The sequence below is a fragment of the Brachyhypopomus gauderio genome, chromosome 3 (assembly GCF_052324685.1).
Source record: "Brachyhypopomus gauderio isolate BG-103 chromosome 3, BGAUD_0.2, whole genome shotgun sequence".
Taxonomy (NCBI): Eukaryota; Metazoa; Chordata; class Actinopteri; order Gymnotiformes; family Hypopomidae; genus Brachyhypopomus; species Brachyhypopomus gauderio.
This window is the reverse complement of record NC_135213.1, coordinates 2,056,707-2,080,314: the sequence shown is the minus strand read 5'-3', so window position 1 is coordinate 2,080,314 and position 23,608 is coordinate 2,056,707. Positions and strand designations below refer to the sequence as shown.

Sequence of the window (23,608 nt, the reverse complement as noted above, 5' to 3'; positions counted from 1 at the left end):
CCAGACAATCCAATTGTGAGAGTAGAAAAAAAGGACTGATGGTGCAGTGTGACCAAATATGCATGGTGAGATGTCGCATCAGAGCATTCCCTGATGGAGGGACAAGGTTATTTGAGCCATTGGTGAAATGCAACTTGCCGGAGGGATTGGAGTTATTTCCAGCCCTTGTTGATGTGCCTAGGGTTAGGGTTAGGGTTAACCCTGGTGCTTCAAAAATTGTCAAAATTCCAATACAAAATTTGAACAGGCATGACATTTATGTTCCTCCAAAGATGGTACTTGGACACATGGTGGAGACAATTGAATGCAGACCTGTCAACAATTGTCCTGACCTTCTAATCACACAAACAGACCAGTCCTACTGTTCCTCTACCCATGTGACATTAAGTGATTGGAAGGACCACCAAAGTGCAGCCCCCCCAGATATGAGGTGGCATCTTATTGTGAATCTAGATCATTTACCAGAACATGACCAGGAAGTAGTCCGACAAATACTCTATGAACAGTCTGACGTGTTTGCTCGCAACGAAGGAGATATTGGATGTACCGCAGGTTTGCAGTTAAAGATAAACTCTATTGAGAACATACCTCTGCAGTAGAGTTACAACTTCATCCCAAGGCCATTGTACCAGGAGGTTAAGGAATACGTCCAAAATCTCTTAAACAAAGGTTGGATCAGGAAGTCAACATCAGACTATTTATCTCCAGTGGTGTGCGTGCGCAAAAAGGGAAACGGGTTACGCTTCTGTGTTGACTTCCGCAAGCTTAACCAAAAGACTATACCTGACTGACATCCATTACCACGGTTACAAGATCTGTTGGACAGCTTTGGTGGAAATCTTTGGTTTTCCATTCAGGACCAGGGCAATGCATATCATCAAGGTTTCATAAGTGAGGAGTCTAGACACTTGACAGGTTTTAGCACACCCTGGGGGCCCTATGAGTGGGTGTGGATCCCGTTTGGTTTAACAAACGCGCCGGCTCCCACCGTATCCAGTAGGCCCGTTGGTCCTGTATGTGGAAGCACGCCAGGCAATGGAATGCGCCAACTTTCCACCGCCACCCTTGCTGCCAGCTTCACCCGTGGCATGGCACACAAGAAACTGCGAACAGAGAGAGGTAATGCTCAAACTAGTCACCCCGGGATGTGCAGCGACCTTCCCTATGGTCAAGATGGCATGCCCCGCAGGAGTCAACATGGTCCACCATCACTGGACAGCAAACGACATCATGAAGGCAGCGGAGGGCCTTGGCAAACCAATAAATATGCAGGCATGAAAATGGGTCAGGGGTTAAAAAGGTGAGAAGACCGGGGGGCGGGGCATGTGACGTCATGGGGATAGGGCGACGGGGCGTTGACATGTGACGTCATGGGTATACTGCGACGGGGGGGGGGGGGGGGGGTTGGGGGTGGCTGCTGGTGTACGGGGATACAGCGACAGGTGATGCCAAATATTACGGAGCTCGTAAGGCGACGTTAGTATCTCGTTCCCACGCGTTTATAAGTCGTGGCCACGCGTTATTTATTTATTTTTTACATGATGTCACCTTACGGGCTCCGTAAAATATAGTAAAATCCATTAAAAAAAATTGTTTTGACTGTCATGTCAATGGATTCAATGTAAACGCAATCCGTAAACGCAAGAAGTCGCTTTCGCCATTCCGGATGGCTCAGTCAAAACCATTACGTCTTAATGAACCAATACATACATCAGCGGCGAAAACTATTGTAAAAATACCAGGTTTACGTGTTTTTATTTTCTAACATGAGCTAAAACACAGGGTAGACTCAAACGACAAGAGTTTACAACTTCATCTTCAACCTTTTCAGCCCTGGTGCGAATGTGATCCTCACACGTCCCTGGATTCACCAGTTACAACTACAGACACACTAGAAAAAAATCTTGTTTCTTATTTTATGTCACCGTTAACTACACGGGGTTGACGCGAACTTAAATAGGTAGATGGGCCTATTATCACAAGAGCTTGTGGTTAGATCTGACAGTGTTCAACGCTGTAGCGAACGGCAGTAACTTTGTTTTACCGCAAAATATGAAAACGATTGAAACCATTAATAACCCAATTAAATCCACCTAATTAAAAATGTACGATCTGGTAAATGTAGTGGTAAATGTACGATCTGGTAAATGTAGTGGTAAATGTACGATGTGGTAAATGTAGTGGTAAATGTACGATCTGGTAAATGTAGTGGTAAATGTTCGCTCTTCTGACTTGTCCGCGGTGTAGCACTAGGTCCTGCTTCTCGTCCCGCTTAGCAGTAAATTAATAACATGAATGAAGAACGTTCGTATGATTGAAACGCTATTTGGCCTCTATGAAGGTTCTGGGCGGAAACTGCTGGCCACTGTCATTGAAATAGCCAATTTCAGAAGTGCTCTGTTTGCTAATTAAGTCAATATGATAATTAAAATATAATCTCCCGACCCCCCCCCCCCCCCCCCAAACAAAAAACTCATCGGATCTACACGATTCACGTAGGTCACCCTTTTCAACTTCAAAACGGCGAATTTCGCCGAAAGGTGACAGATTTTCATGCCTGAATATGGGAGGGCGATGCTTCGGAGAAAAACTCACGGCCTTCATTCAGTCCTGCAGGTCGACCCAATCTGAACTGGGCCTGCTGGTGGTCAAGCTTGGGCCCCAGTTCACCAAGATAGACAGAGACTGGGCACCAAGAGATGTTCGGCTCTACCGACCCAAGTGGGAAGGTCCAGCAGCCATACAGGAAGACCCAAGCGGAGATATGATAAGGCGCATGGTCACAAGGCTGGAAGCCACATACCCATCCACTATCATCGCAGCCAAGATAGCTGCTTCTAAACAAGAAGATGGATAATCCGTCAGTGACTTTCTAGTGAGACTGACTAGAGTTCACGCTGCCCACTGCAGACATGAGGCTCCAGCGCAGCAAGCTAATGGACCAGTACATGTCAGCCCGTGGGAAGCCCACCTGAGAAACAGAGGAGGATGAAGGAGTGACGCCAATTGTTACAACTGTGGAAAACCAGGATACTTTGCAAGAGTGAAAATTAAGAAGACACTGAACAGGAGAATGAAAGCTCCAGAGATTGACGGGCAGCAGAGAGGTGGGACAGCACAGGACCACGAGGAGAAGACAACGAAAATAAAGTAATTAGTTTAAATGATCAATGTTTAAAGAAACAGTAAACGGCACCAAAGTTAAGTTTTTAGTTGATAGCGGTGCCACCCATTCATTTAAAGTTTTTTTTAAACCTCTCTGATGTAACACCACATTTGAACACAATTTTTTTATTTCAACCACATGTCCATTAAATTTAATGGGTTGAGATTTAATGTGTAAATTAGGATGTAATATCAATAGCAGGCCTGAAGGGTTGTTTGTGGAGTGGGAGTCAACTATGTCAGGAAAACTAGACCCTGTGGCATCTGGGTTTCCCCTGTGTGTACGCACAACAGCAGCTGCAAAAAAGATACTGGTAGCATCCAGAGACATAGTGAGGTACACCCAACTTGCACTTCATTTGACATTATGATTTAGTACAGGTATCACCAAATGGCGGACCGCGGTCCGGATCCGGACCCGAACGCCGTCCTGTCCGGACCCAATCACATTCCTGATTAACTGGATACGGACCCAAATGCCAAAAAAATTTTAACAGGAGACTATATTTTAAACCGGAGAATTTATTTTCAGACGAGTGTTACCGCTCAACAACTTTCGTTCGCTGGCCATGCGAACCAAGCTCCTGCTCCATTTATAATCCAATCAGGAAGGTACTATAGCACGCAAAGCAGTACAGGCGCGTTTTTTGAAACATGGCCTCAGAAGCGTTCATTAGATTAATTCAAAGGGTAGCAGATGAGCCCTTGTGGTGAACGTACACTCGATTAGTGTGAAAGGTTAATCCAGGGTATCTGCACATTTTTAAATCTCAAATTCAATGACTTTTAAGACCTTTTTAATACCTTTTTAATAGCAAGTGGCAGACATCTCTGCCTTATCTGGCTCTAATGTGACCAGATTGTTATTGCCAAATTGAGAGCTGTGGCAGAGCAGCTAAGTGTGCCTTGAACTATGGCGGCTGGGCGTTATACATTAGTTCAATGCATATTACTATATATTATTTAAAATAAAGAAAAAATAGACTAATTAAAAAATAAGTGTAATATGACCTCAGTACATTCAACACTCCCGCTCAGTCGGTACACTGCCCAGAGCTCTGGAATCCACAAGTTCTCCTTCTGAAAATATAAAGATAACAGCAAGCCTGTTCCAAAAAGGCACATACCATATGCATGTCTGGACCCTTTTAAGGGTTGCTCAAGCACCTCTAAAAATGAGAGTGATGTCTTTTTTTAACAGACGTTTGTCTCTAATAAGGTGAATAAATGTTTAAACCATAGAAAACATGATTAAATATAGAGTTTAACAAAACAACCCCCACTCCTTACTAAAAAACATGTGCAATATGTTTTAGAAATAGTGATGTTTGGCATGTTACTCCAACTTCACCATATACAATTCTGATGCCTTCTCAGATCAGTCAGATTTGTTTGGTTATCTCAGCATTTTTTCCATCAGGTTTGCAGCATTATTCTCACTCAGAAAAGCAATAAAGTACATCGTCCTGGTGTGCTGATCTGTACTCATCCAACATTTGAAAAGTTTCTTTAAATAGATCAATGTAGGCTATTGGAGACATAGGCAGGGGAAGCATCATAATGCAATCACAATACAGTGTAATTCATACTGTATAAATGCAAAGTGGTATTTATTTTCAGTGTATTAGTTGCTACCAAGTAATGCTTCAATTGTTATATGTTCAAGACATTCAAGCGTGATGCAAGTTTGTAAAAAAACAAAACACTAAAAAGGTCTGTTTGTGTAGTATTGCTTTTAATCTGCCTCTAGAGCATTTACTCTTTCAGAAGAGTCAAAAGCACCACCATGGTTTCCATGGAGTCCCAGTTAAAACATTTATGCACATTTCACATTAGCTTTCATCACATATTAAAAACAATTCAAATTATTGAAACACATTGAAATTTCAGACCTAATATTTTTACAGGAATCCAAAACACACGGTAACTTGTATGTTCACTTTGCAAGCAAGTGTAGTCCATGCAAGCATGTTTTCTGTAGGTCACGGAATAGAAGTGATGCTGAGATTTTAAGGAGGGTGTCATGTCTAGCCCCGCTTCCCTGTCAATCATGTATCGCTTTTTAGTCTGTTCAGTCACGCCCCGTCTTACTTCCCCTTCAGCTGTGTCTCATTTGTAATTTAGTTCTGGTATTTAATAGTTGGTGTTCAGTCTTTGTTGGTTAACCAAGCAGGGACACAGATGCATGTGAATACTCCAGTTACCGTGCTGGCCATGGAGCGTGAAAACATGAGTAAACTAAAATCATTCATGACTGATGAGGAAACGATCAAGCATCTGTGCTCAGAGTTTCCCACTACTGTTTACTGCAGATAACGTAGTCTGTCCAGCCTGCTTCATTCTGTACTAATACTGTGCAGTATTAGTTAGGGGTGTGACGAGATACTCCCCTCACAAGACGAGACGAGACACGATATTGGGTTCACAAGATCGAGACAAGATGAGATTTTAAGAACACTAAAATTACAAATTATATGACTGGACAACAGACTTTTCTTTAACTGAGTTACACATGCATTTTGAAATGTTTTATTATAACTCTTAACATGCATTATGTAAGCATGAATTTTAATAAACTTCTTCAAATTGAAAAAAAAAATTCATAAAAGTTAAAATAAAATAAATAACATTAAATATTTCTCCTTTTTTCAAGCGCAAAGGATTACAGTGAGTCCCCGCTTAACGGTGGTTAGACTGAAAAGTCCGTCGTAAAGCAGGATTTCGTCATTAAGCACGACTAGATTTAGATACGCTTTGATCATAAATACAGTATAGACAAAAACGAACAATGTTCTTGTGCGTACAGCGTGAGAAAGCACGATCGTGTTGCCGATAGGGCTGCCACAAACGATTATTTTTATAGTCGACTAATCACCGATTAATTTTTATGATTAGTCGACTAATCAGATCGTGCGTTGATTGAATATAAAACATACAGCTTATCACACTAGAATGCAACTGCTATTATATAATCATTAGAGTTACATCTCGCGAGATCTCGTCACACCCCTAGTATTAGTGCAATACAGAAAATGTACAGTTAGCTAGAACTATAGCTAGAAGCATCGGACTTTCCCACACTGAGCAGGGTTATGGCTTCACTCCTGTGTGAATGCGCTGGTGTTGCTGGAGATGACTCTGCTGAGTAAAACTCTTCCCACACTCTGAGCAGTGATATGGCTTCTCTCCTGTGTGAATGCGCTGGTGCCGTTGAAGATTACTCTGTTGAGTAAATCTCTTCCCACACTCTGTGCAGTGATATGGCTTCTCTCCTGTGTGACTGTGCTGGTGCAGTTTAAGACTTCTCTGTGTAGTAAAACTCTTCCCACATTCTGAGCAGTGATATGGTTTCTCTCCTGTGTGAATGCGCTGGTGCTGTTGAAGATCACTCAGTGTAGTAAAACTCTTCCCACACTCTGGGCAGTAATATGGCTTCTCTCCTGTGTGAATGCGCTGGTGTTTTTTTAGATTACTCTGTACAGTAAAACACTTCCCACACTCCGAGCAGTGATACGGCTTCTCTCCTGTGTGAATGCGCTGATGTTTGCCGAGATAACTCTGTGTAGTAAAACTCTTCCCACACTCTGTGCAGTGATATGGCTTTTCTCCTGTGTGAATGCGCTGGTGCCGTTGAAGATCACTCAGTGTAGTAAAACTCTTCTCACACTCTGGGCAGTGATATGGCTTCTCTCCTGTGTGAATGCGCTGGTGTTTTTTTAGATTACTCTGTACAGTAAAACACTTCCCACACTCTGTGCAGTGATATGGCTTCTCTCCTGTGTGAATGCGCTGGTGCTGTTGAAGATCACTTAGTGTAATAAAACTCTTCCCACACTCTGTGCAGTGATATGGCTTTTCTCCTGTGTGAATGCGCTGGTGCCGTTGAAGATCACTCAGTCTAGTAAAACTCTTCACACACTCTGTGCATTGATATGGCTTCTCTCCTGTGTGAATGCGCTGGTGTTTTTTTAGATTAGTCTGTGCAGTAAAACACTTCCCACACTCTGTGCAGTGATATGGCTTCTCTCCTGTGTGAATGCGCTGGTGCCGTTGAAGATCAGTTAGTGTCGTAAAACTCTTCCCACACATTGTGCAGTGATATGGCTTTTCTCCTGTGTGAATGCGCTGGTGCCGTTGAAGATCACTCAGTCTAGTAAAACTCTTCCCACACTCCGAGCAGTGATATAGCTTCTCTCCTGTGTGAATGCGCTGGTGCACTTGAAGATGACCCTGTTGAGTAAAACTCTTCCTACACTCTGAGCAGTGATATGGCTTCTCTCCTGTGTGAATGCGCTGGTGCCGTTGAATATCACTCAGTGTATTAAAACTCTTCCCACACTTTGGGCAGTGATATGGCTTCTCTCCTGTGTGAATGCGTTGGTGCCGTTGAAGATCACTCAGTGTATTAAAACTCTTCCCACACTCTGGGCAATGATATGGCTTCTCTCCTGTGTGAATGCGCTGGTGTTTTTTTAGATTACTCTGTACAGTAAAACACTTCCCACACTCTGTGCAGTGATATGGCTTCTCTCCTGTGTGAATGCGCTGGTGCCGTTGAAGATCACTCAGTGTAGTAAAACTCTTCCCACACTCTGAGCAGTGATACGGATTCTCTCCTGTGTGAATGTGCTGGTGTTTTTTGAGACTACTCTGGTGAGTAAAACTCTTCCCACACTCTGAGCAGTGATATGGCTTCACTCCTGTGTGAATGCACTGGTGCAGTTGAGGATTTCTCTGTTCAGTAAATCTCTTCCCATGCTCCCCACAGCTTTTCTCCTTTTCCATGTTTACTGATTTCAGCAGTCTGACATACTCCTCATACATAAATGTGTTTACGTAGGTAAAGTTTACGTGTTTAGGAAAGTGGACAGCAATAATTCCTAGAGGAAAAAGACATTGCAAATTCATTGTGAGATGAAGATGAAACAATCATGACAAGGAACCTGTGCACATGTAGGGTTGCAACGGTATGAGATTTGCACGGTATGGTAACCTTCTCAGGAAATACCGCGGTATCACAGTATTACAGTTTGTTACATATATTATTATAATATACACTGACCCTTAAAGAAATGACAACAAAAGTTTTTTTGCTCAATTAACTATTTATTGTAGAAACCTCGAACTATTGTATACAAAATGTCTCCTTTAAAAAAATAAATAAGCTGTACACCTGCTTATATAAATACTGCAAAATTAGAGAAACCTAAATCATGGATTTCAGTAGGCCTACAATTATTTAAGTTTAAATTATTTAATATCTGATAAACTGAGCCTGGGTCAGTGTCTGATCAATAACTGTTGTAAACTGTTTTACTGCCAAGTTGGAATATAACCAGATACTGCAGAAAGAGAGGATTTATTTTCGACATGATCATCACAATAGAGATTTCCATTTTAAGGCTTTCACGCCGAGTCTGGTTTTAACATATGAAGAACAGGCATGTCAGAATTTGAAAATTAAATAATGTAAATTAATGGTGTCTTTCACATCCAGTGAAAGCAAGGACCTTAAAAGCTAAGTTTATACTTTCGCGAGTGACCATAGCGCGCATGGTGACTCTGCACACCTCGCGCAAACCTCCACGAACGGCGGAAAAGAGCTGGAATGTAGACTAAAGTACTTGAAAATGCTTGAAATTGTAACTACTTGGTTTCACAACAAATAGCTATCTGACTGAACAGTTTTCTTGTATTATAACAAACAAATAACAAATACGAACCTCTTGTAATTCCAGGACAAAACATGAGAGAACGTGAAGATGTTAAGATTGGGCGTTTTGAAAATAAACCACCATTAAATAATGTGATAATAACATAATACAGGAAGATGATAAAATCCTCCACCTAACATCTGGAGTCATGCAACAGGCTTGGCTAGGATGTATTAACCAACCAACGACTATGATCTAATAATACCTACTACTATGCCCATGACCCATCCTCTCAACTACCCAATACTACTAAGAAGGCAAGATAGATTTCACACACCATATCCCAACATCACACACACCAAACAATGTATCTCTTCAAGTACTATCCTTACCCCACCTAACCTCAGCCCTTCTTAGCCACACCCACTGACTAGATCTCTCAGCTACTGCTGACAACTCCTTTACCACTGCTCTCATCACACAGCCTCTAAATCCAAACTCAGCCAGCAGTCTTGTGGCAGACTTTGCCACGAAACCCCTAGCCCCTACCTCTACAGGTCTAATATGTGCTTGCCAGCCCCGCTCTCTTACCTCAGCCACCAAATCTGCATACTTCAACCTTTTCCTTTCATATGCTGCATCAACTTCATCTTCAAATGGAACAGTTAGCTCTATGAAATACACTATCCGCTTCCTTTCAGAATACAACACAACATCTGGCCTCAAGTTTGTGAATACAATATACTCTGGGACCTGCAATTTACACCTTGCATCAACCAACAGTTTCCAATCTCTTGCATCAGCTCACTTACCACCAACTTTTGAAAACTGTGCTGGCTCCTTGCTGTGCTGCTCCTCACACACAAACCTAATTACTCTATTGGAACTGGCAACTGGCATGCCATTAACTTCCAACCGCTTCTTATCAAGTGCACCTGTCAATGATTCGAGTACCTGATTATGCCTCCATGTTAGGGTTGGGCGATGTCTCCTTAATTGACAGACAACGATGTTGGCAGTGAAACATCGCGATGGACGATGCCGGGGGGGGTGCTTGCATTAAAAAAAATTATTTCTCAAATACAAATTACTCTTAAAAGCCATTAACATTCTAATACAATTACGCTTGAATGTTAACGTAATTGCGTCAGTTAAAAGCGCCACTTTAATTCCGTTTGATAGGCGAGAATTAACGGACGAGCAAAGAGCTGAGGCAGAAATGGCCATCTATCTGCAGGAAAGTTCTATAGACGGGGAAGAGGATCCACTGATATGGTGGAAAAATAACCAAATAAGGTTTCCGCTAATGGCAAAAACCGTGCGTAAGTATCTCTGTATATGCGCTACCAGCATGCCCTCAGAAAGGGTTTTCAAAAGTGGACTTGTGGCTCTCTACTCAATGCCCCCTAAATACATGACCCCTTTTTCAGCTCGGGAAGATGAAGTTTTGATCGCGACTGAGTATTTTGTCAACGGGGGGGTTGTTATCGCAATGGTTACCATCCATCGCGATGGTGGGTCATAAATGACGATGATATCGTCCATCGGCACAACCCTACTCCATGTGTAACATCCCTGTGACAAACTAACCTTGCATGCCGACAGGAGGTGCTTCAATGTACCACTTCCTGCACATAGCTTACAAGTTGGATCCTCACCTAACCACTGCCCAAGATTTTGTGGAGTTGGAAGCACATCATAAGTAGCTCCCACAAGAAACTTTATACGACTTGCATCCAATGCCCACAACTCCTGCCAGGTGATTCTCCTCCTCTCTACACTTTCCCATTTCATCCACTGTCCCTGCTTACTCTGTCCTGCAGCTTTTGCCCGTCTTACTTCCTCCTCCTGCTGTCGAATAAAATCAGTCACCATTCGTCTTCTCTCAGGTGATGTGGCCTTGCTGAATGCCCTCCATGTATCACCTGACCCTAGTCCTGCCCTCCCATTTTGCACCTGCCCTACAACATCTCTATTCTCCAGTGCCCTCTTTGCTGCCCAAGTTGCCTCTTGGGAATTCCACTTTCTTCCTGTACGTGTCACTGGTGCCGCTGCTTTGATCAGTGCATCTTTCGACCCTATCAACAACATTTCTCTGCCTACCTTGGCACATTTAAACTCCTCAACTAAGCTTGTTAGTGGCAGTTCTAGTACTCCTCTCCCAAACCATGCCACACTACTAAGACAATGTGGAACCCCAAGCCATTTTCTTACAGCCTTATTAACAATCCTTTCTAGCATCTCAACTTCAGTCATCAGAATATCATACACTGTCAGTGGCCACCTTAGACGAGGCAACAATCCAAACTGCAAACACAACAACTTTAATTTACCTAGCAAAAATAACTTATCGATACTATTAATAGCCTCACCCATTTTCTTCCTTAATTCTACAACCTGCTCTTTGTCGTTCAGTGCTGCGGTGTACCACCCACCTAGACTCTTATCTGATTTCTCCAGAATAGACGGTATTACTTCTCCCTCAATCACATACTTTTCTTGTGTCAACTTCCCTTTCACAATTGAAACACTCCTAGACTTACTGGGTTTAACCTTCATCCTAGCCAGCCTAAGATTATCACTTAACTTTTCCAACAGCCGCCGAGTACATGGAACAGTAGTCATTAATGTGGTCATGTCATCCATGTATGCCCTAATCAGTGGGAGCCGGGTGCCATTATGCAACCTCTCCCCACCTACAACCCACTTAGAAGCCCTAATAATCACCTCCATTGCCATTGTAAATGCCAATGGTGAGATTGTGCACCCTGCCATTATACCAACTTCCAGACGTTGCCAAGATGTAACAAACTCCTCTGTGTTAAAACAAAACTGAATGTCTCCAAAATATGCTTTAACTAACCTCGCAGTCTCATCTGGAACCTGAAAAAATTCAAATACTTTCCACAACGGAACATGCGGTACCGAACCAAAAGCATTAGCCAGATTTAAGAATACCACATGTAGATCTCTTCTCTCTGCTCTTGCTGTTTGAATCTGGTGCCAGATCATGCTACTATGCTCTATACACCCTGAAAAACCTGTAATCCCTGCTTTTTGCACTGATGTATCAATTAACTTATTCTTTTTCAGAAACGCAGCCAATCTACGTGCAACTACACTAAAGAATATTTTACCCTCCACATTAAGCAAGCTTATGGGATGAAACTGCTCTATGGCTACAGAATCCTTCTCTTTCGGAATAAGAACACCACCTGCCCTTCGCCAGTCCTTTGGGATAATCCCCTTCTTCCACACTATAATCATCAACCTTCATAACAACTTCAAAACATCTGGCGCACTTTTATATAATCTATATGGAACTCCATTAGGCCCTGATGCCTGACCTGCTTTTGCGCACCGCACTACATCCTGTACCTCACTCCACTTAAGGGGATTAACATCTTCCACTGTAGGTCACCTACTGGCGGAATATCTGCTGGCAATTTCAACTCACTAGTCCTTTCCTCTCTTAAGTACACCTGCTGAAAATGCCCCTCAAGCTCCTTCTTTCCTACCTTTAGGCTCCCTGATTTCTCCTGACTAAACAACGTTTAACAAACCTAAACGGATCCTTAAAGAATGCCTCTCTAGCACGCTCTTTCTTCTTCCTTCTTTTCCTCATAGCTTCTGCTCTCCGCAATTTCTCTAACTTACTTTTCAACTCGTCCTGCAGTAACTCAATGCCCTCTCTTTCCTGCTCATTACCCCACTTCCACTGCTTTCTCAACAACCTTGACTCCTTGACAAGTTTTCTTATTTCTACCTGCCTCCTTGACTTACAAACAACCTTACTCATTCCTTTCTTCTGCACAACACCAAATCTTGCCACACCATAATTATAGATAACTTTACCTAGCCTGTTCAACTTACTTTCCGCTGTTCCCTTCAACCCTTCCAACATCCCTTTCAAATCATCATTAACACTCCTCCACAACATTTTATCACCTGCCCCTGGCCATTTAACCTTTGATCTGTGCCCTAACCCTTTCTCTCTTCCCTTTTGCTTTCCACTAACCCCTGGCCCATCACCGCTATCCTCCTCTCCACCTCCTGGGCTTGAGTTGGCCTCCATAGTAACAAGGGTGTTGATATCCTGACTCGAACAATTCTGTGATAGGTATTGTTCAATGCGGGGCCCCTGCACTCCTTCACTTAAGCATTTCATCTTCCCTTGGTGAATCCTCAGCCCTCTCACTGACGTGATCTTGCGCCACCCACACACGCAAGTCTGCAGCGCCTTTTCCCCTACCACCCTGCCTGCCTTTATGCTCAACCCACTTCTCGTAGTCATGTCTGTTCCACAATCCGTAACCGTATTATCCACCTGTGAGTCATCTTCCACCCCAGCTCTCGGTGACTCTTGGGGTATTGTTTTTTTTCTCCTCAACATAGCTTCCTTGGTTGCACACACAAGGGTACCATGGTGGCTGCCATGAGTTGCTAGCCCCTGGCAGCACGGTTAGGGTCTGTTCCCTCTTGTCAGCTGTCTTTTCAAGCTGTCAGAGTCTTTCCCCTCATGTCAGCTGCCCTTTTCACAGCAGTCACTAGTTTAACTAGACACCAAGTACCATGTATAAATATTTAACTTAATTAAGTTTAACGTGCTGGGAAATACTGAAATTGACCTTGAAAGAGATGCACAAGTGGTTGAATTCCACCTTGTAAAGGTGTAGGCTATAAACCCAACAAACATGACTTTGTTCGTTGCGCTGAGGCGCGGCACGTGTGAAGTTACAAATTTCGAGAGGTGCACGACCTTGCGAATTGACAGCGCGCAAGGCCCTCGCGCACGGGTGGAGCCACCACGATTACATCATTTTTGCCGCTGAATTTAGTTTAGCCTGTTTTTGTTAAAAAAATTGTTAAGTCTGATGCACTTTCTGTCATTCTCACCGATGTGTGTTGAGTAGCTGAACCGGAGCAGAGTTGCGCATGCGCGGGTGAGTTTTTCCACTGGCTTGCCTTTTACCGGTAATAAGCAAATGCACACTGTATGATGACTGTGCATTTTAATACCGTGGTATACCGTGAAACCGTTTACCGCTGCAACCCTATGCACACAATTACTCAATGTGCCATGGTTCCAGTTAGATTGAAGGTTAAAATGATGTTGGCCTCTTTAGAAAGCGCTCCTGCTAAAAGTGTGCAAAAAGTCACATGATCCACTAAGGACATTACTTGTACATACATATAGTGTGATGTATTACATTACATTAAGTATTACTGTGCATTTGCTTGAAAGTCACATATGAATTTACAACTACTGCATATGTTAAGTTATGGTTTTCATTTGATTATCACATTGTGTTTGTATGCAACTAAAGTGTTTTGAATTTGTAAGTTGCGCTTTTCATTTGAAAATCACGTTATGTTTGGTTGCAAATAGTATATTTGCGGAATATGTCCTGTTTGTTTACAGCATTGTTTTGGCAGCATTATAACTCCTTCGCAGACTTACTGTCCTGTTCAGAAGGGTCTATAACCCTGCCAGTGTGTGTATAATGAGGTTGGGAGATATTGTGTTAATACTGTGTTAAAGGATGTATAACCCACCCTGTGTGTGTAGTGAGATTGGGAGCCTGTTCAAAGACCCAAAAACAAACAAGGCTGCATTATGTATCCAAATCCAAAAGTGTAAAATGTATCAGCCGCAGGTTTTAAATATAACTCACCTCTTCAGACGATCTCCAATGTCTCACCGTTAAGACAACTTCTTCAACATTTATGTTGGACTGAAAATGAACAGAATAAAATAATTTTACATTTTCACACTTCACATTTATTAAAAATGACATAAAAAGTAAAACATGCACATGTGATGTAGATCGACACATCTACTTTATTCGAACTGTTCCTCAACATAGATCTCCATGCCATTTCTTATTAAATGTTTTGTCATTTGTACAGCGTATCTGTAAAAGCTGTAAAATGTGTTTGAGATCTACAATATAGGCGAGATCTACTGCCATCTTCTGGTGAAATATAAAATAGCTTTTTTGCACAAGAGCATTTTATACTGTGCTGGCAGGCCTCATATGGCGCATTTCCACTAGGGCCTGCTTGGCGCGGTACGGTTCGATACGGGTCGATTCGCAACGGAACGGTACGGTCGCGTTGTGTTTCCATTACAATGGTGGACCACCACAATGTGGGTGGAGTCGCTGTTGGCGTGCGGGTTGTAGTGTCGTAACATCATTTGTATCTTATTTATCTTTATCTTCATTATTGTATGTGGTTGCTCTAATTATTGATAATAATTTGGTATTACTCAAACAGGCTGAACACACCCTGCATAAAAAGCATCAGTCATACAATCAAATGAAATCAAACTTTATTATGAAATATAGATATTTAAAGTACAACATATGTAAATAATATAGTTATAGTTTAAAAAAGTGCTAAAAGCAAATATATACGTATAGCTTTATATGAAATAAATATTTATAGTACTACAAGCAACATTTTGTGTGCTTTTACTGGCGTCTGTCTCGCATGGTGTTCACAAGTTTGCCAAGCACCCCGAGGAAAGCCCCGTTGAAGGAAACATTTTCTGCCAACTCCGCTCGCCTCGTCAGTGGAAGGGGAATCTTGAACGTAAAAAATAACAAATATTAAACACAAGTATTCCCGTGAAGGAACAACGATATAGCGTAACTGCACAAAATGTGTAGCACGTCATCGCTGCTGATGCTTTGTTTATGGCTACAGCTAACTAGCAACTAGCAAGGCTAAGAGCTAGCTATTGTACAGTAGTGACTGTGGTGGTAACATTAACTACAAACACAGCTCTAAATTCCTGCGTTTACAATAGATGCGTTCATATTACGTTCATATTACATCTTTTACGAGCCTAGTAAAACTGAAATCACAATACACTCACCATTCTCCGTGGCCTCCAGCACTGACATTGCCATGTCTGTCCAGCTCTTTCTCTTCCATTACTGGCTGGCCGGTGACCGTATATGGCATCCATTTGCTGGAACCATTTCCAGTCTTTGCGGTTTGCTCCGCTGCGTCCGTTATGGTCCTTCACCGCCCGGTAATCGCGTTAAGCTTTTTTAGCTTGGACCGACCGGCACTGCTGAACGGACCGCTGGTAGCCATGAGTGGCCATTAGCGCGGAAACCTCGCTAAAAACCTTTACATTTCTAGTGGCCCCGTCCAGTTCGCCCTGGATTTTTTTGATCGCTGATTATTAACAGAAAGGTTTGTACGTCGGCGTTTGACCAGGGAACAGACTTCGCTCCTTGGGTTTTAAAAATGGCTGAGGAGTCCATAGCATAGCGGAGGAGTCGCTCTCCTGACGCAACCTGTGACAACACTCCCTGGCCAATCAGTGTCATGCTGTTCCTCCACGTCACAGAACTGTACCGCTTCGGGACGGTTAGAACCTCGAGCGAGTCGGTACGAAAAAAGTACCCAAAGGGGCCGGCTCACAGGGAACTGGTACTAATGGAAACACTCACAAACCGTCGCGAATCGAATCGTACCGCACCAAGCAGGCCCTAGTGGAAATGCGCCAATATTGTCCCCCGGTCCGAACTTTGGACATGCCCGCACTAAAGCATGGTTTCCTATAAACACCAACATAACGCTTTAGTTAAATGTATATTTGATCTCATATTGGCTGTCACTGATAAATAACTATGTATAAACAACTGAAGAAGTTGAAAACTCAAATGCAGATCCCACAGATCATGACGATCACACTTTACCAAGACTACATGCACTCAGGGTGGCAACATTAACATACAAGCTTCAAATAATAATGTTATTCCTGTCATTGTTTGCTCTGAAACATAAATGGTAAGAATATTTATTTGAAAAAGACAAGGGATCTTGCAGGGTGACCATTTACAAGACTCCTTTAGAGATCATTTTCTATTGTGCGATGGATATATAAAAAGAGAAACCGATTAACAATGGGAAAATAATTAGAAATCAAGGGCGTAAATTACATTTCATTGCGGGGGTGGGGAGACAATACACAGTAAACATTTTCAAAAGGAGTTCCTGAAGGGGCGTCAAAGCTTCTACCAAAATTTTGTTATTGTGCTTATGAAAAGTTCACCCGTATATATCTATCTATATGATTTCATCTAAACGTCAAAATGAATAACCAACCTAAATCAAATGTATGCAACATTACATTTACTATAACAGCATAAAATCAAATAAATCGTACATTAAAGCTACTGTAATAAAACTGAATACTGAATTATTAGAGTGAGCCTCGCTTGAGTTAGCCAAACATTTAACTTCCGTCTAGTTCCGTTCCACTAATGAAATCCAGGCGCAACCTGTTCCTGCTAATTCAAGCCATGCTTTTTTAATCTGCGATCATGCGCGTGCACACAGTATTTAAACAGCCTCACTAATTGATATTCGAAAAGGCAAGAAAATGTCGAAAGAGCTGAAAGACTGAGCAGCTTTTTTTTCTTCTGCTGAACAGGAGCTACTCATACGTCTTTATGAGGAATATAAAGACGTTATTATGAAGAAAGGCAACACGTCCGGTATTAATAAAGCTAGAGAAGCTGCCTGGCATAATATTGCAGACAGATTAAATGCGTGAGCATATAATTTAATCCATTCATTGGCATTTTAAAAGTGTTATAGTAAATTAATAATGTTAATAATTTCCTGATTTAGAAGTAACATGAGCAGGCAGGGTTAAGATAACCCTGCCTGCTGCTGGTGGTGGGCCTCCTGTAGCAGCCCTCACTCCTGCAGAAGACCTTGCTTTGGAGCAAAACAGCGGACGCCCCATCATTGTGGGAATCGAAAGAGGAACATCATCTGATCCTGTCTGTCCTCATGATACACAGCCTTATGTTAAAGGTAGGTTCAGTTGTTTCTTAGATTTTACATTTTTGTTCTTACAGGCTACATCATAGTATTATTGTATTCTTGATGACTAAAATTTTACAGTGGTGGGGGGTGTGCTGACTCTTTTGGACCCTCCTGTATTTGACAATGATGTGCATACCATAAACCAGCCTATTTCTTATGACTGAACCCTGAGGATCGTTAACATTTATGTGTCTTAATTTGTTGTTTGCAGGGGGAGATTGCCGGACCATCCAGGATGGTACAGGAGGATGAGGACACAGTTTCTGCCTGTTCAGAAAGGACACAGTGTCTGCCTGTTCTGTAAGGCGTGTGTGTCTATGTATCTGTCTGTTAATGTGCTGTGTGATCTCATGATTTGTGCTGTGTTTATTAAAGGAAATTGAAGAACAGAGAAGACCCTCAGGCCTCCATGTCCAGAGCTCACACCTCTGCAAGAGAACACGTTAGTGGTAGTTATGCAGTTCAACATGAATAAATACTTCTCAATCTTGACTATACCTCAGTCTTAAAGGAATCCATGATTAGTGACATCTACAAAATGTACTTGCTCCAAGATATAGAATGTAAAAAAGCAGATCTGCAATAAAAAAAACAAAAAATACGGAAGTTGGAGCTTGAAATAAAGAAAATGGAGTAAGATGTGAGTATTTGCAAAAAGGTCTCACTTTAATATGCTTGTTTTTGCAAGATGAGTAAATCAAAGTTTCTTCTGTCTACAGGCTCAGCAAGACAATTAATAAATTTCTCTTTCCAAAAAAAAGGTGTCTTGTTTTATGTTAATGAACAAATGCAAACAAAATATTCCCCTAACTAAAGTAAGTGTTTGCATACATGTCCCTCATAGCTCTACGATCCATGTGGTCTGCAATTAAAATGTCGTCTTCCCATTGCTCCAACTGCACTCTTGGCATTTCTTCTTTTTGCAGTATTGCCACATTGTGCAAAACTGCACAGGGTGCTACAATATCACAGGCTCTCTCAGGGGTGACTCTGAGATGGCGCAAGCAGTTAAATCTGCTCTTTAACTGTCCAAATGCCATTTCAATGCATGCCCTTGTCTTTGAATGTGCACGATTGATCCTCCTCTCTGCATCTGTTGTAGGGTCTGCATATGGGGTAAGGAGAAAAGGTTGGCAGGGGTAACCCCTATCCCCAAGCAGTAAGCCAGGAAAAGCACATACGATTATAAGGAGTAGAGTTAAACGCTGAGGCCAAATCTGCACTATTTTGTGTGGTTGGAGTATTCTTACCTGGGGCAAACCTCTGTGCCAGTGAGGAGGCACAAAATATCATGGAATCGTGCACCGAGCCAGGCCATTTTGCCTCAATGTTGGAGAATAGAAATTGGATGGTGCAAACCATTTAGAATAATGGCAAAAGTGACAAAGGGTGAAAGTTGTTCAAACCCATGAACTGACATGCTTTAAATTTTCTGTTGGGTAGGCAAAACTTGCATGTACCTGTACATTGATGCTGTGAAATAATTTTTTGGGTTCACATAGTCTGCCTCCATGGGTACAGATGGAGCATTTATCCAGATGTGAGTACAGTCTATAGCACCAATGACATTTGGAAATCCTAGAGAATTCAATGCATTTTGAATTGAATTAATTTTAGCTTGAAATAGTTGATTAGGATGAATACAAAGCACTTCGGTAAGTGCTCTGGATAAGAGTGTCTGTTAAAGTCATATACATTTAACTCCAAGTTACTGAACAAACCAACACTACTCATGAATACATGCCAGCTATTCTGAAAAGGATGGGAAGGATGCCTATGTGACCAGGGAATTTGATGAATGTATTAAGGAAACGCTTAAGCGCAAGGTAAACCTTTCGAATTTCGCGGCAGACCGTTGCCTTACTAAGATGTTACGCATCCCCAACGCTGTACAGAAATGCACGACTGGCAAAGAAGCGCAAAGCGATATAGACCGTTTGGGGTTTGGTAAGAGCTTTACTACGTCTAGTGGTCTTCTCAATATATGGCCCCAATAATTTACAAAGATATATAATACTGTGTCTTCTGAACCTGTAGTGCTCAAATAAGTAGTCATCCGGAAAGCCAAGTGGATCTGTCCTGTCCTGGAATGACCTTGGAGCTAGTAGCATGAATGCTCTGCACACTACACGCGCTCCTTCATCTACTGGATTCTCTACAAATGGGCATGCCATGGTCAATCAGCCTTCACTGTTAGCTGCTCTTTTTATAGCCTACATTTTGGATTATTTGTATCACCTGTATGAAAATTTTGGTAAGGTAGTTGTCTGTGTCCATTTCCTTTTTGCACCATTAAGTTAACCACACATTTACATTATTTATACTGAACATATGTGAATTGCAGAGTGATATGATTTGCTTGTAATTTGAACACAAAAGAGGAAGTATGGGGATAAATATATATCTAAAAGTATCTTCACCTAAATTACTCAGTATTAATACTCAGGTACAAAGAATTTAATTTTTTGTGATAGAGTTTATGCTAATGTACGTTTCTGCACCATAACTGCGATTAGACACTGTATTCCATTTTACACTGACCTGAATTTGTGAAGATTAAACCAATACATTAAAATGTGCAGAAACCTCACTGATTAACAATGAATATGTATTCTGAAGATCGAAATATAAATTGCATTTGGAAATATAATTAATAAATTTTGATAATAATAACCTGCAATCATTCCAAACTAATAATTACAGTACTCAATTAAATGTATAAAGATATGATATATTATGCTACATCCACAGCAATTTAATGGATAGAACTGCAGCGGAACCTTGTTCCTCAATTCAGTTTCCCGGATGGCGAGACTAACATCACGCTGCTCAGCCAATAGAAGCGGTCCCGCTAAGCTAAAGGCATATGGTGACGACCTATTATCACAAATGATATTTTTTGCATATCACTCACAGCTAGACAACGACCTAACTCAAATTTCCCTAACTCAAATTTAAAAATAATTCGACACTTGTCATTTTTTAAGTTTATGTTCACACATTTTTGGAAATATGGTATTGTAAGAGTTTTAAATGACATAATACCCATTGTCTGTCAATAGTATTGTGTTTAACACAGTACTAAATGAAGAAACTTGTAATGGTATGTTATGATGTAGAACTATCAGCAGAAACTCATTGGTGAAACGCTAAACTTTTCTAATGGCTTCACGTGTGGTTTTAGAAAAGTTCAATATTTTGATAATTTACTTGAATCAATATTGATTTTTATTACTTATTTTCACTAAAATCAATGCAAATGTTCATGCAGATTACCCTTTAGGTGATGGTTGAATGAAAATTGTTTTAGTATCATTTATGGTGGAAAACCTAATGTTGGTTCAACATTCAAGTCACTGACCACTTTCTGTATAGTTTAGATGTCAGAATACAACATTGATTTAATATAAAATGAAACAAAACGTGCATGTGCATCACAGTTTAGATGATGGTTGAATCAACATTGATATATTATCGGTTATGGACAATACACAGTAAACATTTTCAAAAGGAGTTCCTGAGGGGGCATCAAGCTTCTACCAAAATGTTGTTATTGTGCTTAGGAAAAGTACACCCGTATATATCTATTTATATGATTTCACCTAAACGTAAAAATACTTCAATTAATAACCAAACTAAATCAAATGTATGTAATATTACAATATATTCACTATAACAACATAAATCAATAAAAACGGTACATTAAAGCTACTGTAATAAAACCGTACAATATAACTAGCATATAAGCTGTTATCTTTGTAACAGGAATCACTGAGCTACTAAACAAAATAACCAAACAGAATTATATTCGTATAGTATCAAATAAGTAGCTACGTTATCTGGCTGGGTTAGTTAGCGCTAGAACATCCATTATAAAAACAGTTTAACATGTTAAATTTTCCACCAACTTTGCCAAGACACGAGATTCAACCGTGAGGTAACGGAACTAACAAAATAGTCTGGTTAAGATTTGGTTAAAAGGTGTTAGTGTTTCGTATTACTAAGTTAAGTACTTACAGGTCAACCAGTAGTCCAACACTTCCAAACAGAAGACGATAGGCGCAACTCCACTAAACGCCCGATGCTGAAATTGAGAATAAGGAAACCTGTGGTCTGTAATGTCCGATGGTGATGGTAGGTAGAGGTGTGCTGATAGATCCAAATATCGATACCAACGCTGGTATTGATTTTGAGCAATACTCGTGTAAAAAGATTAATACTCAATCTTTTTAACTCTCCCGCACGCACCGACTGCTGCGTACGTGGATTCATCAAAGTCTCTTTTCTGTCTGTAAGAGCAGCGCTGCCAACGCCTCAGTAAGGAAAGTCGCTATTGGCTGTCCTAAAAGTCGCTAAATGACGTCATCACCTAATTTGCATAATACACTACGTATTTGAAGCTGTAAAGGAATAACGTTGGGAGAGAAGAGAGTACAAAACACCCTAAATATGTTAGAAGTACAAAAGAACAACATTTGTTGCCTTTGAAATAAGCAGTCACTTCTCAAAAGAACATGACTTTAAAGCTTTGTGTAAATCATTTTTTACGTAAATTACATAAATAGTTTTTTTGCTGTGTTGTTAAATGTTAGTATAAGAGTAGCAGTTAGCAGGAATGAATGAGGTGAAGAATGACTGAGACTGTGTGAGTTAAATGCAGTGGTTTCTTTTCGTGTCTCACTGAAGACGCGATTGGTCAGTATGCATCCAACCTCGGACATACTACGTCCGCCATCTTACCTATGTCACATGACCTATGACGTTACGCTACTACAATAAAAGGCCGCGAAGTTAACTAAAAGCCCAATTTGACAGTTTTCTACTTTATGGTTTGTTCGCGATTTACATTCGATTTGCTTCATTTACATTTACATTTTACATTCACCTCGTCAAGACAGTTCTAGCGATGGTATTCTCTGGAAGACGGCATTCCTCAGGAATTTGATTATTTACCTCAGGAGAAATGTAAGTACCGCTATCGACTTAGCAGTCGTAGCCTGCACTTACTACATACATATTTGTGTTATATTACTGATTGGACAGCACAAATCAATGACAGATCAATGACGTCTTAATACTAAGATGATTAAAATACAGCTTCGAGTTATACTTCTAGAGCAGAGGTCACTAACAGGCGGAGTCCGGATCCTGACCCGAACGCAGTCCTGTCCGGACCCAATCTCATTCCTGATGAACTCTGCAAATTTCCAATTACGTGGTCTGCAACCAACGAACCTCGGTCCGGATACGGACCCAAATGCCATCTCATCCGTACCCAGAATAAAATGTTAAAAATATTTTTTAATTTTGACAGGAGAATGAATTTTAAACTGGAGCGTTTATTTCAGTGCCATTTGTTATGTTACCTGATGTAGACCGACGGTGAGTGGAACAGAAACAGACTACACACCAAATAGTTTGACTCCGAACCTTTACTTCCCGCGCCCGGGCCCCTTACAAGTCAACATCCTCCTCCTTGCCTTCTCTAACCTCTAGAGGGCAGTAACGCCCTCTCGGTTACTTCCTAACACAACATCCCCCTTTTTAAGTTCTGAAATTAACATGTCTCTTTGAACTGTCCCTTAGCTAATTTTAACTATTGTAACTGTTTAAAAGATGAGATACAATCATGCTGTTTCTAATAAAATCATCTCTGTATAAGTTTACGGGTAACTAGGCTTCACAGTGACAATAACACATAGAAGTTGTTTAACACTATAACATGAACACTTTAACATTAATTGATGAATTGACAATCACATTACATTTCCTTTTTTTTTTTTAATAAGAAGGTGGGGTAGACTGCCCAATCCTTCAGCTGAGTGAGGGGGTATTCTGCCTCTTGTGCCACTCAGACGCCGAGGAGTACCTGCTAACTAGTAACAAAGTCCTTCAGGTACTCTGGCGCTGTTCTCTCTCTCGCTGGGTATCTT

The 23,608-nt window shown here is 41.2% G+C and overlaps 1 protein-coding gene across 1 annotated transcript; it reads right to left on the bottom strand.

The window, feature by feature from the left end:
* Positions 1-4,913: 4,913 nt before the first annotated feature.
* Positions 4,914-21,936, bottom strand: LOC143509956 (uncharacterized). Its single transcript, XM_076998881.1, has 3 exons — positions 21,693-21,936; positions 14,495-14,554; positions 4,914-8,045 (listed from the first exon to the last, which is right to left on the bottom strand). Exon 3 carries the CDS (start codon positions 7,987-7,989, stop codon positions 6,256-6,258), a length of 1,734 nt encoding a protein of 577 aa, XP_076854996.1. The 5' UTR covers positions 7,990-8,045; positions 14,495-14,554; positions 21,693-21,936; the 3' UTR covers positions 4,914-6,255.
* Between the last annotated feature and the right edge of the window lie 1,672 nt (positions 21,937-23,608).